The 19,070-nt window shown below is 34.2% G+C and overlaps 1 protein-coding gene across 2 annotated transcripts; it reads right to left on the reverse strand.

The window, feature by feature from the left end:
- Positions 1-71: 71 nt before the first annotated feature.
- Positions 72-18,751, reverse strand: LOC131521452 (amine sulfotransferase-like). 2 transcript variants are annotated; one of them, XM_058746164.1, is made up of 8 exons: positions 18,666-18,751; positions 5,144-5,305; positions 4,603-4,811; positions 4,295-4,421; positions 4,108-4,202; positions 1,971-2,151; positions 1,377-1,425; positions 915-992 (listed from the first exon to the last, which is right to left on the reverse strand). In XM_058746164.1, the coding sequence occupies exons 1-7, from the start codon at positions 18,670-18,672 to the stop codon at positions 1,379-1,381; spliced, it is 828 nt and encodes a 275-aa protein (XP_058602147.1). In that variant the 5' UTR covers positions 18,673-18,751; the 3' UTR covers positions 915-992; positions 1,377-1,378. The 2 variants fall into 2 exon arrangements, with proteins under 2 accessions (XP_058602146.1, XP_058602147.1); XM_058746163.1 differs by lacking the exon at positions 1,377-1,425 and having other exon boundaries at positions 72-992.
- Between the last annotated feature and the right edge of the window lie 319 nt (positions 18,752-19,070).

Consider the following 19,070-nt stretch of genomic DNA (forward strand, 5'->3'; position numbering starts at 1 on the left):
GGTATAAACATGTACCTTTTGAAAAGGTACCGCCCCAGTGACAGCTTTTGTACCTTTTATTTCTGAGAGTGTACAGTAAAATAAAAAGTTTCCCAAAAAGCTTTAGCATATTAAATGAATGCTTTAAAAAAAACTGAGAAAAAAGAAATCTCAGGAATCTGATGAAAATCAAATTATTCTAGTTCAGAGTTTCTGATTGACATTTTATTTATAATATGTATCAATATTTAAATGTTTGGTATTCATTTAATTTTGCTTGACTGAAACAGCTGTTTATTTCACTAACAAAAAGCACAAGCCACAGATGTAGAATTTAATATTTTTATACAGATACTCTTCTTTTTGAATGATAATTGCAAAACACAATGTTCCAGAAGAGGACAGCACTGATTTATGTCACGTATATGTACAGTCAGGTCCATAAATATTGGGACATCGACACAATTCTAACATTTTTGGCTCTATACACCACCACAATGGATTTCAAATGAAACGAACAAGATGTGCTTTAACTGCAGACTGTCAGCTTTAATTTGAGGGTATTTACATCCAAATCAGGTGAACGGTGTAGGAATTACAACAGTTTGCATATGTGCCTCCCACTTTAAGGGACCAAAAAGCTGACAGTTCATTTAATTTGAAATCCATTGTGGTGGTGTATAGAGCCAAAAATGTTAGAATTGTGTCGATGTCCCAATATTTATGGACCTGACTGTATGCAATTTAAAAAGGAAACAAATGATATATCTGCTTGTACTTTATACTGTATATATTACAGCTCCGAAGGGTCAAGGTTGTTTTTTTTTTTTTTACTTTTCTGATTTCAAACCCTGCTGAGTACACACGATGAGACTGAATAAATCATGGTGTGACAAGATCACTCATGTCCCAGATGAAAGAAAGAGGAACATCTTTCATCTTCTGTTGGTACACTTTGTCAAATCTTTCATTCTGTGCCACAGTGAAGTAGTTCTTCCAATCACCAACTGTTCCTGTTCAGAGTTAAGAAGTGAGGTTATATATCTAGATATCCAGTCAATAACTAAATTCAGCAAGTTAAAAACATTCGAATTACTGAATGGAAGAGATTAGTGACTGTATTCTGAAAGTTTAACTTCATATCATTGACATGTTTGAAACGTGTAATTCTTACATGTATTCGGTGACTTACAAAATATAACTAATTTCAATGTAGGAATAATAAGATGGGTGGAAACACATTCATGAGATAACTGTGGTTTGTAGGAGTCTTAAGAGACAGAGATAGTCAACCCAAAAATTAACACACAGATAAAGTATAATTTATAGTGATAAAGTTCACTATGAGTAAAAATCCTTGTGATTATGAAATGACGATTCTGTCATTATTTACTCACCCTCATATTTTCCAACATCTGTAACTTACTTCTGAGGAACACAAAAGATCTGAATCATGGAAAAAGAGGCTGTCAGTAACTACTGTGTCAGACTGGTTTAGAACAGCATGAGGGTGAGTAAATGACGACAGAATCTTTATTTTTATGAGAATTTGATTCTGATAGTTTACCGATAGTGAACTTTATAATTATACTGGTCTCACTTTATATTAGGTGGACTTAACTACTATGTACTTACATTTGAATTAATCATTTGGTACAACGCACTTATTGTGTACATACATGTTTTTACATTGTACTTATATTTTTAAAAATACCTATATGTAATTACATTTATAATTACACTGTTGACCCATCCCTTACACCTTAAACCACCCTTAAACCTACCCGTATCACCAAACCTGTCCCTAACCTTACCCGTATCCCACCTCAATAGCAGCAATAGTGTTTTGCAATACAGTATGAACACAATAAGTACATTGTACTTATTTTTTGATGCAAGTACATAGTAGTTAAGGCCACCTAATGTAAAGTGTGACCATTATACTTAACCTGTGTGCATGAAACAGTGAATCGCAGTGAGGTGTTATATACCTTTCCTCATAAATGCTCCCAGCTGGTGGTTCAGCAGGATGACAGGGACCTGCTGGTAATTGGCCTGAGGATTGTTCTTCATATTTTTGAAGGTACTATGCTCAACAACATCATTCAGCTGCTGTGGTGTCAAGTTCCTCTCCAAGAACGAAGTGATCCTTTCAACCACTGACCGCAAGTCCTGTAAGCATGCACTGTTGATAAGTTACAGTGACAATTCTGGACTGATCCTCCTACTCTGAGGTTAAGATAATACTCTGCATTATTTTTTTAATGCTTTTGAAAGAATTCTCTTGACCAACGCTGCATTTATTTGATCAAAAATACAGTAAAAAGAGTAAGGGTTTCTTCAGGTTTTATGATGGTAAATTTAAGAATTATTCAGAACTTTTCAGGACAAATTAAAGAAAATTTTAAGGAATAAACAAAAGCAAACACTATATATCAATATGTTCTCCAATTGCAACATAATTGTATTAGCATCACTTTAAAGTTTGAAAATCAAAATAATCATTTAAATACTATTTTTAATCAATATTTTGAATGTTATTTTTATATTATCTGTTTTCATTTTAATTTTATTTAAGGTTTTAGTTATTTTGTTGTGTTTTGTCAGTTTGTCAATTTTGTCAGTTTTATTAGTTTTTTGTCTATATGTGACCCTGGACCACAAAACCAGTCTTAAGTGTCAATTTTTCAAAATTGAGATTTATACAGCTGATTTATAAACAAGCTTTCCATTGATGTATGGTTTGTTAGGATCTGATAATATTTGGCCGAGATACAACTATTTGAAAATCTGGAATCTGAGGGTGCAAAAAAATCTAAATATTGAGAAAATCGCCTTTAAAGTTGTCCAAATGAAGTTCTTAGCAATGCATATTACTAATCAAAAATGAAGTTTTTATACATTCACGGTAAGAAATTTACAAAATATCTTCATGGAACATGATCTTTACTTAATATCCTAATGATTTTTGGCATAAAAGAAAAATTGTTCATTTTGACCCATACAATGTATTTTGGCTATTGCTACAAATATACCCCAGCGACTGTTCAGATTTTAAAAGTCGTGTAGTGTATTCCAGCCTTAATGAAAATATTTTTATTGGTTTTAGTTTTAGTTTTAAATTCCTCAGAATACGAAACTTAATATCTACTTTTTCCGTCTCAAGTAAATTTTGGTATGGGGGATGGAGGAAAATATCAGTTTTTGCAGTGCATCCAACGTTTGATGTCATGACTATGAATTTAATGGGGTCATATGCACTTTTACAAGTTGTTTGAACTGAAATGTGTGTTGGCAGTGTGTGTACACAACCACCCTAGAATGATAAAAATCCACCCAGTGTTTTTTTTTTTTTGTAATCTCCTTAAATCTTTACCCCCCCTTTCTCAAATGGAGCCATCTGTCCGTGTGACGTCACGGACGGAGGCCCCTCCCACGATTGTTGATTGACAGCAGCGTTTCAGCACAGACTGCACTGGTGTCTTACCTTAGAGCCGGAAGAGAGGGGCGGAGTCAGCGGAGCTCATTAACATTTAAAGGAGAATGACACAATACCGCTTGCTCTGACAAGAGCTGTTTTTGACAGGGTGAAAAAGTTGTTTTTTACACTACCAATGAGAAATTTTAACCAAACTATGTTACAGACTTTTCATTAAGACCCTAAAGAATAATATCAACTTGTGGAAAATGGGCATTATGACCCCTTTAAGACTTATAAAACTTAAAATAAATAAAACAATAAAAACATTATTACAATTAAAAATACATGTTTTCTAATAAAAGGTCATTTATTCCTCTGATGAAACCTTCTGAATCATCAGCAGCCATTACTCCAGTTTTCAGTGTCACATGATCCTTCAGAAATCATTCTAATACTCGGATTTGGTGCTCCAGAAATATTTCTTATTATCAGTTAAAAAAAAAAAAAAACAGTTGTGATGCTTAGTATTTTTGTGAAAACTGCATGATATCTTTTTAAGGAATCTTTGCTGAATAAAAAGTTCAAAGGAGTATTTAATTGAAATGCTGAATAATTGTATTTATGTCTTTAAAAAATCTTACCGATCCCAAACTTTTAGACAGTAGAGTACAGTTTATCTTATTTAAAAACAAGCAAAGCGGTCAAACCTTGATCATCTCCTCATATGTAATGTACAAGAAGTTCATCTCATCTTTGTGGGAGCACCAGCTCTTGACATGCTCAAACCAGGAATTACCAAAAACTGAAACAGATGATATTCGTTAAGGATTGTTGATCAAACAGTTGATTTGATTAAAATTGCAACTTAGATTAAAGAAAACATATTTTGTTTACCATTTCCTTCCATGAATTTCTCAAAAAATGCATCAAAGTCTTTAGGGGTCTCCAGCATATTTGCATATTTGTGAAAATGGAAGTAAGACACCAAAATATCCTTTGGATTTCTGGCCACATAGATGACCTATTAGTCAGAGTAAAGAGATTGTGTAAACATTTGCAATAGACTGAAGAATTTTAAGGAGCCTGCAAATGGGAGACTGCAAGAGAAAGCAGCGATCATAATTATTCAGTTCTTTGGTAAGACTTGATTATTTCACTGAGGCCGTATAGATGCAGTGGCACCTTGATAAAAGCGATCTCACCTTGCCCTTCTTTTGTTTTAATCCAAGTGGCATGAATTTGTATGGTAGATGAGACACATGGATCCTAGGGGAAGGGGCAGAAACAAACTGTTTCTCAGAGTCCAAAAGTTCGATCCATGGGACACGCTGAGAATTCAGCTGATCATTTGTCGCTGTAACATCTCCCTTGACCTCTATCAGACTGAGGATTTGCTGCAACCAAATAGTGCCTGCCAAGAAGATTAACAAAAGTAAGAACATGTTTACAAATTCAATAATGAATTGCACATAGGATATCTATTAATACTACTGATCACTGAAGATTTTTAAATTGAGCCATACTCAATAAGCATGCATTTTTGTGATTAAATCTAATGTTTGTAAATGTATGCACACACTATGCTTAAGGCAGTTTATGAAAACTGGATAATAGATATCTAACTGAGATAAAGATTATAGCATACAGTTGAGTAAACAGCCAAAAACATGTTACAAAGATTATGTATGGTTTTTACATATAGGCTATTGCACTAGCGTGTGGCTGCTATGTTATCTGTCTTACCTGATTTGGGGTAAGTAATGACAAAGACATCTGAGTCTCGAATCTCAAAGTTATGAATTTGATCCACCACCTCAGGAGAGTGGATTCCAGATATTAAGTCGAAGCCCCTATGAAGGACCAGCTTATATTCAAAAGCCGCACAACTGCTGTGATTGAAACCCTCTGAGAGACCAAAAGACGTGGAAATAAAGATAGAATGAAATATAAAACATTTGTTATACATCAGTGTCTACATTCAGATATTCACCAAGAGATATATAATAGCCAAATATTTGCACAAATTAAACAATATTTACATTTAAAACCTAAAATCTCTTTAGTGAATTAAAACTTCATAAATATATTCATGATACTGATGTCCTAGGCTACAGCTCTTTTAGTGTTTGTGCAACCTATTTGATCCCAAATCAAATCTGTGATGTGAGCATATGATATTGATATCCCAATAAAACAAACAGCATGCCTTATAGGGCATGTTCACACAACGCTTTTTGCATTCCGATTTTTGTTGTTTTCGTGAAACATTGGCTTGGCAGAAGCGTTTGACCTTCTTTGCTCTCGTGCTTCTCATCTCTTGCAGCGTCTCACGCACAGTGTTGGGGAGCAACTTGTTACATATAACGGAATTACATAATTTAATTATCAAATAAGATAACACTTAATTTTAAGGTGTCCATAATACAGAGTAATTACCTAATTAAGTACTTAGTAGTAGCCATTGTACTTACATGAAACAAAATCTACTTACCATGTAACCAAGTTATGGATCAGCCTGTAATTACAGTTTGTAATTATGTAGATGTAATAGGCAGCTACTGTTACACATATGTAACAGACCGAGTCTGTTACACAGCTACTTATGTAACCAAAAGATTGTTACATATGTGTCGCAGACTTTATACAACGTAATAATAAATGTAAGTACACAGACATAAGCTACTTAAAAAAAAGTGTATCAAAATTGTACTTAAGTGTACTTCATGTGTATCTATACTGTACACCTTATCTAGCTGCACCTTAGTTTGATTTAACCCACCAGTACACAGCTTAAATACATGTAATACCTTTCTAATTACATTAAAATTACACAATATTACACAGGCATAAACTACTTAAAATAAAGTGTATCAAGATTGTACTTAAGTGTCCAAGTAGCTGTGTAACAGACTCGGTCTGTTACATAAGTGTAACAGCCCTTACAGAAAAACCACATAAATTTAACATGTTTTCCACATGTGGTCACATGTGTCCATATATTTTCCACGTTATCACATGTCCATACATTTTTTTTCACATGTGATCACGTGTCCATATATTTTCCACATGTTATCACATGTCCATACATTTTTTTTCACATGTGATCACATGTGTACATATATTTTTCACATGTGATCACATGAAGACAACGTGGATCACATGTGGAAAATGTTTCCTTGTGTTATAATAGGTTATCACATGTGGAAAATGTTTCCATGTGTTAAAATAGGTTTTCACATGTGGATCATATGTTAGCTACATGTAACAAATACTGTGCATTTTCAGCTTCACACTGTATGTTCACTTTTAATTTGTTCCTATTCCCTGCTTCCCATTGTAGTCCCTTGTAGCTTTCTTTATTTGTTGTAATGTAGGCTACTGTAGTTGCAAAGTTACTTTGGCTATATAAGCTAGTTAGTAAAATAAAAGTTAAATAAAATAAAGTTCATACTACTGATATATGATTTATCAATTATACGTTACATACCACTTATGATTAATATGTGCTCATTTGATACACCTTGTTATTAGCTTGTACCTGTAATTGTTGATCATCAGGTAGCATAATAACTAATACATACACACACCCACACACACACACACGATATATTTATATATATTATAATATGTATTATATATGCTTCACCTAATTTTTTTTTATTGAGGAACAACATTACAAAACAATTTTAATAAAATTAATATTATTAACATTACAATAATATCATTAATAAATTCTTCTTCTTCTTCTTCTTAATATTATTAATAATAATAATAAATCACAAGACGCAAAACATAGATACATAATATTTTACAATAGATGTACCTTTAACATTTTTCACAACCCCTAAAAAAAATATAAATATAAATAAATAAATAAAAAAAGCTCATTACAGAAAGGATTTTGAATTTGCGAGCATGGTGATGACGTTATTTCCTCTCATCCAACGGCTGCTGCTGACAGCCACAATGATGCCGGGGAAGAAATGATCGGAAATAAAACATCCATTCGAGACGGTGTATTTAAAAATGGTAAATATTTGGTCGACATCATATTCATAATGCCAAATAGTCTTTAATAACGCTTATTCCATTTTGAAATTTTGACTGAAGAAGTGGGAGTTCTGCGCGTGCTCATCATTCGAAATATAACGGTCATCTACCACTGTATGCTGAGGAAAAGGTAAGCAAAAATGTCTTTAATTAGTAGTGTTTACACATTTAATGTTGAATTTCAGTTTTTATAGCTGAAATGGGTTATATTTTAAAACATTTCATAGTTTTCTGCATCAAACGTTTGAACTTAGAGTCCTGTTTGCCAATTGTATGTGCGGTCATTTCGACTGGAAATAAGCTGGTTAAGCGCGCGGTCACAGTCACCGTTGGTCGGCGACTTTTCACGCGAATGTCCCACTTTGACCCACTTTGACCGTGGGAGAAATCAGTTTGGGACAGAGAGTAAAACCTTTGCACTGCAAGAGGTAGCTGCCACTCCATCAGCCACCACTGTCCGTTACCGTTGAATGAATGAATGAATCAGCTGTTTGATTACTCGCTCGCCACATGCTGGCCGTTTTACACTATTTAATGTATAATTTCCTGTTTCAACGATTTGATGTAGCTGTTTTCAAAACGTTGTATTTAAGACAATGTTTAAGGATTATGCAATTATAACTATGTGAGTAAACTCAGCAAGTATAGATCACCTGCATAAATTCATCAGGCCTCTGTAACTATTTTAACACTTTAAATGTCACATATATACATATTGTCAAATCTAGCCTAGTCAATGCAATAATGCTACATTAATTTACCAGGTTATTCATTCATTTAATTTACAGTTTTTCTTTTAGGCTCTTGCTCGCTCAAGTCGTAGAGACATGGCTACATAAATAATTAGCAACTAATTGTTTTGAAGCAATATTGACAAGATCGTTTAAAAGATGAAATGACCCACTGTGGAAATACAGTCAGTACTTTGTTCTTGATGTCTTTCTATTTACTTTTAGGGATAAGCATTTCAACACAGCCACATCACCAAATGGTAAAGACTTTTTCAAAATTACACATTCTGTCACTGAAAGTAGTACACTTGGTTTTTGTTTTTGCTATTTGATATTTTGTCTTTTGCTATTTTTCTATTCTGGTTGCATTAAAGATGTGAACACGTTATTTGTGATTGGAATATTTCTGATTGGAATATTTAAAATCATGTTTGTTGAGGTAACTTCACTGTCAACAGTATACTCTTCAGTTTTTTTTGTTTTATAGGCATTACACACTGTCCTTCCTGTGTGTTTGGCTTTTTCAGAACCTGCACGGTGAGTCTCCTTGATTAACTGGCAGGACAACTCTATGTATTTCATCAAAATACCAAAGTGTTTTTACTCATACTGCTGTTTAGTCAGTTCATCAACATTTGATTGGTTTTTCTACATCTGTGTTACTATATCTGTGTTGTTTTGTTCAAACTAATTTGCCATTTATTTGAAAGGGACAGCTCACCCAAAACTTAAATTCAGTCACATGCGACTCATGGCTCCTAGAAGATTTTGCACATACTTTATGTTCTGAGGTGAATATATCTGTTGTTTTCTGCCCATCAGAACAACAAATCAAGTTCTTGCATTATTTTGGTCTGGAGATCTTCACCTCATAAAAGACAATAGATGAGTAATACTTTTGAGTTTTCTGAGAGTCATGTTTTGCAGTGTTTTAAACCTTGAAATTTTTACAATGTTCATCTTTCCTTGGTGAGCTGAAGTGAAATGTTGAGCAAATATATTCTCACAAACGCAGTCCTCCACAACAGGCCAACAGAATTTTTCAAATAAAAATTTGTTTGATTTTTCACCATTTCTTAATTTCCCCTTTTGTGGTATCAAAAAGAAAGGCCATATGGCATAAGAGTAAATAATGACTGAATTTTCAATTTTGGGTGACCTTTAGCTTGGCATCAGTCTTTGTGAGATTATTTGTCAAAAACCTTTTTAAATAAAAAAAATAATAATAAAATAAATTATGGTTAAAAAAATAATTAAATTGAACACTACTATTTTTGGACACCATGGATTTGTTTGTGATTTGTATCTCTCTTTCATTCATTAATTTAGGACAAGTCTGATGAGTGGAGATGTTGCTGTGGCCCTCTTTACAGACGATACAAATTTCATTACCAACCTGTGAAAATCTCATGTCATTATGGAAATGTGACTCAAGTTGTTATAGCTCTAAATACAACACAGTTACAAAAGAGATGAATAAATATTGTGTTAATTGTACTTAATAGTTCCTCTCAGTGTACTTTCAGGTTCTATGAACTTCATGCCATGGGAACTGTGATTGAGTAACTTTTTATTTATTTATTTATGAACAAATCTGAAATGGCACATTCCCAGTTATTATAGAGATAGTTCACTCAAAATGAAAATTCTGTAATTAATTACTCACCCTCATGTCGTTCAAAACCCATAAGATCTTCATTCATCTTTGGAACACAAAATAAGATATTTTTGATGAAATCCGAGAGCTTTCTGACCCTGCATAGATAGCAATGCAACTGAAATGTTTAAAAATATCTCAATTTGTGTTCCGAAGAAGAACGAAGATCTTACTAAGATCTATTTGGAACAACATGAGGGTGAGTAATTAATGACAGAATTTTCATTTTTGGACAAACTATCCCTTTAAGATTTATATAAATGCTTTAGACTGTAGTTATTCTTTTTAAATTCTTCATAATATGAATAGTGTATAAGGATTGCTTAATAAAACGTAATGGAATTTTACTATACAATTGAGGTCTTAAACAGAATAAAATATTTTTTGAGTGTATATTGTGCATGAGTTAAATATTGATTAGAGTTTTTAAAGTCATTTCACAATGACATTGCAACACAAGCAGGTTTATAATATACGCTTCACATGGGATTCACAAGTTTCACATGGGAATTTACATGTATTTCACATGTTATCTCATGGGTTTCACATGGGAAAATATATGTGTTTCACATGTGATCACATATGTTTCACATGGGAATTTACATGTATTTTACATGTGATGCCATGGGTTTCACATAAGTACCATGGGTTTCACATGGGAATATATGTGTGTTTCACATGGGAATATACCATGGGTTTCACATGGGAATTTACATGTATTTTACATGTGATCTCATGGGTTTCACATGTGATCCCATGGGTTTCACATAGGAAAGTACCATGGGTTTCACATGGCAATATGCGTGTGTTCCACATGGGAATACACATGTGTTTCACATGTGCAGAATCACATGTATATGTGGCCACATGTGACCACATGTGCTTTTGCACATGTGAAATTCATGTGTTTTTTCTGTAAGGGAGTATCTGCCTATTACATCTACATAATTACAAACTGTAATTACAGGCTGTTCCATAATTTAGTTACATGGTAAGTACATTTTATTTCATGTAAGTACAACAGCTACTACTAAGTACTTAATTAGGTAATTAATCTGTATTATGACAACTTAAAATAAAGTGTTGCCCAAAATGAATGTAATTGTAATTAGTTACAGTTACTGAGAAAAAAAATGTGTAATTAATTTAGTTACTTTAGAAAATGTTAATGATTACAAAGGGGGTTACATCTGAATTTTTTCACTCACACACACACACACACACACACACACACAGATATAATTGACTTCTTTCATAAATTGCATTGACTGCTCTAAAATGAGACACCAATGTTTCAGGAGTTTAGGACACAGAATAGGACAGTTATCCGATAACTGTTTTATTTCCTATTATGCATATGTTTTATATATATATATATAAATATATATTTTTTTTATTTATTTATTTATTTTTAACTGTTTTTCCCAAGGCATTGTTAGATGCCAATGTTTCCAGTCATAGCAATGCAAACATTTGATTTCAAAACCAGTAGCCTATCATAGCTATTAAACTATTTCTTGTTATGATTTCAAATCGGTATTTAACCTCAGAATGATCTCAATAAGAGGTGTTAAGTCTGATTTTGTGGGGGCTGTGCTTTATATTAAATTATTACACGGCTCTGTGGAATGCTTGATTCTGATTGGTCAGTCGTGACGTATGTTATTCCCCAATAACAACTGGTAAAATCTAATAAGGCAGGCTCATCGGGGGGAACTTAAGTCGGCGCTATACGCTACCTAGGAACAGTTTTTCTTGGTGGAAGCTTTGTGTTTGGTTAGCTAATAAAATATATTAAAACTCAATTAAATATTATGTGTACAATTTCTTTATACTGTTATCCTGGTATTGTGGACTCACTCTCTTGTTTCATACAAACACAGCTGCTGCCATTTTGTTCTGTACACTGTAATACTAGTACTTAATTATTTATGTGGTGGAATGTTGTGCAATAAAACAGGTTTGACTGCACCGTATCCCATAAATGTCCGTCCTTGAACTTGCCGCTTGCTAGCAACTGATTTCTTCATGGAAGCTTTGCATTCAAATATTTCAACTCAGATCAGTGCTTTGTGTTTAATTATTTACTTTTGTGGCAAGCAGCCTGCAATAAGCTGGATAATGTACATCCAGGCAGGTGTTATTGCAAAATAAAGATGTAGGGTAGAGTGGGGGAAACGCCCCCATGGGGTAAAACACCCCCCTACTGTTTTCCCAAAATAACCACAAGATAATGTCAAAATAAATTTTTATTGTAACTATGGACTACGTTGACAAGAGTGATTATATATGATATGAGAACAGTAAGGCCTGTAGATAGGGAGTATGTGTTATTTAATAAAAATATAATTATATTTTCAGAATGACATAATTTCTTTCTCTAACATAGTGTGTGGGGTAAAACACCGCCAGGGGGAAATGGGCAATTACTGTAGTTGTTCTGAACATCAAATCCTTTGTTTTTCCATCAGATGTATTCTAAATAGTTGGTTGACAAAATATTTGGACTTTATATTTAAAAATTACCTCAATTTAGCATCAGCTAATTAGATAGCCAGTTAGCATCAGCTAACAATTTTTCTTCAAATAGGCTATTATAATTTTGTAATTCATTATTATTTATTATATTCTTTTTTAATTTTAAGCTAAAGCTGCCTGTACTCTGATTTTGCTGTAAAGGTTTAAAGCAAATTGCTTTGTCAGACTGGGGGGCATTTTACCCCACCCATGGGGACGTTTTTCCCCATAGGTGGGGTAAAACGCCCCTTGGCACAAATGACATTTTTGTTAAAAATCTAATAACATGAAAACTCTGGACATTTTTCATACTTGGTTAATAATTTATGTCTTTGTCACTAAAACAATGATAACTTTTCTGAACACATTTAACTTTTGTTTCACAGAAAAAAAACTTAAGGGGGCGTTTTCCCCCTCTCTACCCTACATTATCCCTTAGTTATTATCATCTTTAATTCAACTGAAGGATTTTGACAGTCTGACAGTAATCAGGGTAGAGTACTACTGGTTAACCCTGCCTGCTTTAAATGTTTCAAAATGATTAACAGTTGAAAATATTAGAAATTTAGAAAAGTAATCAAAAAGTAGGTGTTAGATTATATCACACTCTCTGCCAAATATTTCTGTGAGTTTGGCTGTCTGTGTTTCCTCTCTTTATTGTTATTTTCTTAATCAAGGTTGTTGAGCTAGGTCCGCAAGAATAACAGGATGCATCTGGAAAGAAGTTATTCTTCTCCCAGAACTTTCTGCCAATATTTATGACATGTTTTTGTCTTGTATGACTCACATATGTAATGTTTCGATTGGATAAATCACTACACCACCCCCTTATATAACCTAATGTAGGAGACAATAACCTTTGAAGAAGTTTGTGAACAGACAATTGGCTTCATGTTCATAACTCTTTCCATGGGCCCATGCAAAGACTGAGAATAGTCGGACGGCATCGAAAGATAAAGAGCTAAGACATTCTTAACAAATGGGGGCTCGTCTTTCCGCGAATTTCTACAGACAGGTGAGAAATAATCTTTAATGAATTATTCTTACTGTCTGTTAAGAAACTGATCACATTTTCGTGCCGTGAATTTACACTCTGCCATATTTGGCAGAGACAATTTTAAGACATACAGGAAGAACAGTATCGGATCGTGTCCGACTGTTTACCGCACAATTTATATGAGGGAAGGAGAATAGATGTTTTGCACAAAGACCTATTTAATTACCCATTCTTAAAAAAAGGGAATGGACGCTTCAGAAAAAGATATCTTTGTTACCTATTCTCATATTAAGACATTCTCTGTCCTTCCAAGATTGAGTGATTTGCTAATGATAGATAATTTGGCTGAAAATATATTTTTATGAGATTTGAGTTACGTATTGGTTCCAAAAAGTTAAAGGCAATACTTTATATGAAATGTGGGAGCCACAAGAGAATTATATTGATAACTTAATAATAAGTAGAATATTAAACATGTCTTTAAATATATAGCTTGTATTACATCTTGTTATCTACAGATGTGTGAAGTTTGTATCTGTTATCCCTGGAGGACAGCTTGAAATGTGGTTTATTGCAGAGATTGAGACTTTAGTTTGTGTTAACTAAAATAACTTGTGCATTGCGATGAATGAGAATTCATCGCAATTGAGTGAGTGAGTGATTACTTTAAACGGCTGTTTTCAGCTAATAATAAAAAGAGAAAAGAAGAAAATTAATTTTTCTTGACTTTGGTTGTCACATTTGGTAGACTATTTACAAGATTTCAGTCTGAAGTTATAATACAATGCAATGCATCATGCTGATGTATTTGTAAGGCTTATAGAAGTATGATATGCTCAGATCAGACAGAATAGGTTACTGCTCTTTTCTGCATTCTGTAAAGAATACATTGCTTGCTTTTTTCTGCAAAGAAGAACTTGCTTTAAATATTTCAACTAAAATACAGAACTGCTATATATTGTTAACTGGATGAGATTCCTTAAATTTTGGACAGTTGCACAAGATGACTGACCATAGCACAGATTGCTTATATGCAGTTGTGGTCAAAATTTACAATGCGGTTCTCTTGAGTGTTCATTTTATAGAAGAAACCAGACAACTTCTGGGACAGCTGCCAATGGGCGATACGACAAGAAGAAAGAGACATAATGGCTGTGGAGTACAGGAAAAGCTGATGGGCAGTCGGCTACACCCCTGTAATAGGAATCCGACACTTCTGGGAGGGGACTGAGAAACAATGCAGAAATAAACAATCTGCCATGTGAGGCTGAGAGGAAGATAACTGCATCTCGAGTCAAAACTCCGATGCCCCACCAGATCCTCATCACCAAGTAACAGACCGGAAGACACTGCATAAGGAGAGAGACACTAAAACAACCAAAACATGTTCAACTGACTGATGATATCAGAGAATTTCATCTCTTCCCTCTTGGGCAGGTACTGCATATACAATGATCACTACAGAGACTGCCTCAAATTTTGATTTGTCATTAATTTGATAATTCACTGGTTTTATAGCAGTTCTTTGTATTCTGTTCAATTAACAACACACTGCTTTCTTTTATTAGGCACCAGTCCAACCCCATAGAAAGAAGTAAAGTGTTTGCTTGATTTCTCAATCAGCAAAAATTCTGAGTGGATTTAGCATAGAGAGGAGTTGCTGTGAAATAAATAAAAAAAAAAATAGGGGAATAGGGGGGCACAAAGTGTCCAAGATAAAAAAATATGGATGGTGAAGCAATGAAACTGGTCACTCCATCTTGGTAAATTGATATTTCTAAGGGCTGAATTCAAGTAATAACTCTAAAATTCCAAATTCAGGAAATCACAAATGCTGTCATACCCAGAGATTGCGGTTACATGATGTTAGCGTTATTGGCCATGGATCCAAGTTCATGTGGCGATCTCCTAACTTTTAGAGCAGCTCATGAGCAATAGGAAGAGATAATAAAGATGAAACCAAAGTGCACAGATTAATTGTATTTTAGAAATTAAAAGTGGTTCTTTTAATTATGGCATGCCTAGGCCTAAAAGACTATTTGGACAAAATATTGAAAAATTTGGGTTTTATGACCGCAAGATGAAATTCAACCCCATTGTGATGGACTGTGAGAGTGTGTGAAAGTGTTTGAGTGATGGTGCACCAAGGCAGACAAACTGCCATGAACAGCTGTCTCCAAATTTTCAAAGCGGGCACACAAGATAGATTATGCCTGAGAAAATAATGGCTGTGGATTAATTTGGCTAACTATCCTGGCCTGGGATATTTCTGTGGCAGAAAGAAAAGTGCCACACCTGCGCAGGGTCATCAAACTGATTTTGTGTCAAATGTATGAAATACATTGTGCTTGTTAACATGTTACATGTGGGCTGAGTGTTTCACAGAAAACTGATATTAATGGGTGAAAAGTCTGAATAAAAGAGTCATGCTTAAGAAATTATTTGATGATAATGAGACACATTTAAACAAAGAGATAACTGAGCTGAATTGAAATTCAGACGTGATATACAGGGGGGGAAATGAAAAAAATCAGATAAATAAATTAATTATAAATTATATTGACTGAAATTGGAATGATATAGGTTCCAGCCCTGTTAATCTACTGGTGTTATTGGGAAAATGGACAGCCTCAGTCCACATGAATTTAGTCTTCACAGGTCACTGCAATATGGATCGACTGGATGATGAATAAACGTGTTGTCTCTAACAAAATAATTTTAAGGTCTCCTTTCACAGGTAGAAGTGGTTCTACTGATACCAAGGATGGTTTACGCCACTAATCCGAGTGACAGAGCGAGATACATGGTTTCGGTGTTCCCTTAACATTGTTGAAAGGTGGAACATCCTTAGCTCACACCAAGCGTGCCTCTAACCCTGGCAGGGCAGAAGAGTCCCCTAGGGTGACCAACGAGGAGAAGGAGCAAACTCATGGTGGCTTAAAAGCCAGAAGTTTACTCCAACTGATAAAGAACCTGCTGGAATCAAGGAAAGATTGGGGAGCAACTCAGTGTTTGGCAGAAAAAGGAGAACTGATTAAATCATCCTGATCCTGATATCATCCTGATAAAGCATGGAATGAAGAGATTACGATGTGGTTTAGATTTATCAAAAGATTTATTTTGTCTGTTTATATTACTGATAATGTTATTGTTTTAGCAGATTTCAGTTGTTACAGGTTTAAACTAATTAACTTATTAACTTGACTCTTACATTGGACACACTACTATCTAAAATGAAAAGGGTAGCACAAATTAGAAGAGTGGGAAGAAATGGCCCACATCTGACTGTCTTGGTGAAGATCTCATAGTTACATTACGGATATCTAGTTGGGGAAAAATAGGTATTCATAGCCTTTTATAAACCAAAGATGTGAACAATGTATTATGCAATGCAAAGCATTGAATTTTTTTGCAATCCATTATATTAGATTTTGATAGAGAATTATGTGAAGGAAGGAATTTAGAACTTGCAAGAATATTATTAAAAATGATTAGGCCATGGCTGTAAAATTCGTAATATGCCTGGCTGTACTGAAAGCCTGCTCACCTGTACATATTTCCTTGTAAATATGGGAGAGGAAAGATGGCTTAGATAATGAATATATACCATACATCTGCTATGAACATGTGGTAGTGACTAGCCAATTATTGTTAAGTCGGAGGCCAAGGAAAAGCTACAAGGCTTGCAGTTACTTGCACTGCAAATGTCTAAAGGGCAAAGTGTGTTATAGTAGAAATATCACGTTGCACAGATAACCCTCATAATGAGGCAGATGATAAAGGTTTGATAAAAGTTGATTGATAAATTGATTTGGTTAACTGAATATGACCCGAATTGCTTAGGAACTATCGGCAAGAGAAATAGTGAATACTCTGAATGATTTCTGTCTTTGTTCATAAGTTGGTAAAAGATGTTCGTAAGTGCCTTGATGAATAGAACTGTTAAATGTGCTAATCTTAAGTGGAATGAGGAAAATGTTGCTCTAATGTTACGGGAGGAGGAAATGGGCAGAGAGCTTTTATGTTGTTTATTACATAAACAAATGGGGGAACTGTTAGATTACATCATACTCTCTGCCAAATATTTCTGTGAGTTTGCCTGTCTGTGTTTTCTCTCTTTGTTGTTATTTTCTTAATCAAGGTTGTTGAGCTAGGTCCGCAAGAATAACAGGATGCATCTGGAAATAAGTTATTCTTCTACCAGAACTTTCTGCTAATATTTCATTCTATATGACATGTTTTTGTCTTGTATGACGCACATATGTAATGTTTACCCTATTGGATAAATCATTACACCACCCCCTTACAATGTATCTAGGCCTATATAATCTAATGTAGGAGACAATAACCTTTGAAGAAGTTTGTGAACAGACAATTGGCTTCATGTTCATAACTCTTTCCATGGGCCCATGCAAAGACTGAGAATAGTCGGACGGCATCGAAAGATAAAGAGCTAAGACATTCTAAACAGTAGGCTAAACAAATTGAATAAGTTACATTAGCCTACTTTAATAAATAATTGAAGAGTTACACTACTTATATTTTAAATAGGGTAATTAGTAGTCTGTTACATTTCAAAAGTAACCTTCCCAAGACTGCTCGTGCATGTCAAGATGTTGCAAAAATGCAGGGTTAAAGTCCAAGTGTTAAAGATTGTTTTTTTCAACCCTATCTCCCACTTTACTGCACGGCGTCTCACATTTCTAAACGCGTTCTTTGTGAACGATGTACTAAAGCCCTTGAAGTTTACAACGTTACACATGTCCCTTTTTACAAACAGAGAATCGAATTATAAACGCCACTCGCAAAGGTGTTAAGCGTTTTCTCCCCCACAGATCACCGTTTAAGATACTAATCAGCTAACTTGCATATAGTAGCCCATTCGTGATGAATAAGGCAAACTCCGTTTGAAAATACAGGTTCATTGTTAGTTAATTTTAGATTAGTTCCATTAAATAACAACACACACAACTTTAATGTGTGTGTAAATGTTGAAACTAGCATCTACTAATATTAATAAATCATTTAGAGTTCGTTCATTTTAATGTGGTTAACTAACACTAAGAAACTGAACCTTACTGTAAAGTCTATGAGGAAGATATCAAGTAATATAAAAAAATATATATTGTCTTTATCCATATAGATTAAAATGCTTTTTTTTTTTTTTTGGCAGCAGATAATGTTTGTGATGAAAAAATAATTTGTGAGCGAATTGTCATTTTTTGTACATTAACCATATGATGCATGTTAGTGATAGGGTTAGTCCTAAACTGTGCTGCCTCCCTGGTTAGTTCAACCATGCGGTTTACTTACCTGCCATCTCTGTCTCTCTCCTCTGGAGTGAATGTTTGATTCCTGTCCGTCCTGTGTTGTCTGCCTTGATTAAATCAGGAGGTGTATTTTATCACATTTGGTCAGAAAACAGAGAAAGGAGGGGAGGATCTGTAAATGACATGAATTTGGTCTGTGGGGTGGGGAAAAGGAGTGGGACGTTGAAGGTTCAGATTTTTTTTTTAATGCATAAGGCTGATAAACATCCCTTGACCACTGATGGTGTCAAAAATAGATACTGTACCATATGCATACAACTGTAGTTTAAAAACTAAACAAGCTGATTATTCAATGAATCAAAATCTAAAAACTGAAGACTCACACGCAAGTAACATTAACTGACTTGTTGTGCAGCAAGTAATATAAAACTCTGTGTTATTTTTTTAT

Source organism: Onychostoma macrolepis, chromosome 16 (assembly GCF_012432095.1).
Source record: "Onychostoma macrolepis isolate SWU-2019 chromosome 16, ASM1243209v1, whole genome shotgun sequence".
NCBI lineage: Eukaryota > Metazoa > Chordata > Actinopteri > Cypriniformes > Cyprinidae > Onychostoma > Onychostoma macrolepis.

What these genes read in the sequence shown, in the direction of transcription:
- LOC131521452 (XM_058746163.1), bottom strand. An exon ending in GAAATTCATGGAAGGAAATG is followed by an intron (nt 4,203 to 4,294) that starts GTAAACAAAATA and finishes CATCTGTTTCAG; the next exon opens with TTTTTGGTAATTCCTGGTTT. An exon ending in GGGAGCATTTATGAGGAAAG is followed by an intron (nt 993 to 1,970) that starts GTATATAACACC and finishes AACTCTGAACAG; the next exon opens with GAACAGTTGGTGATTGGAAG.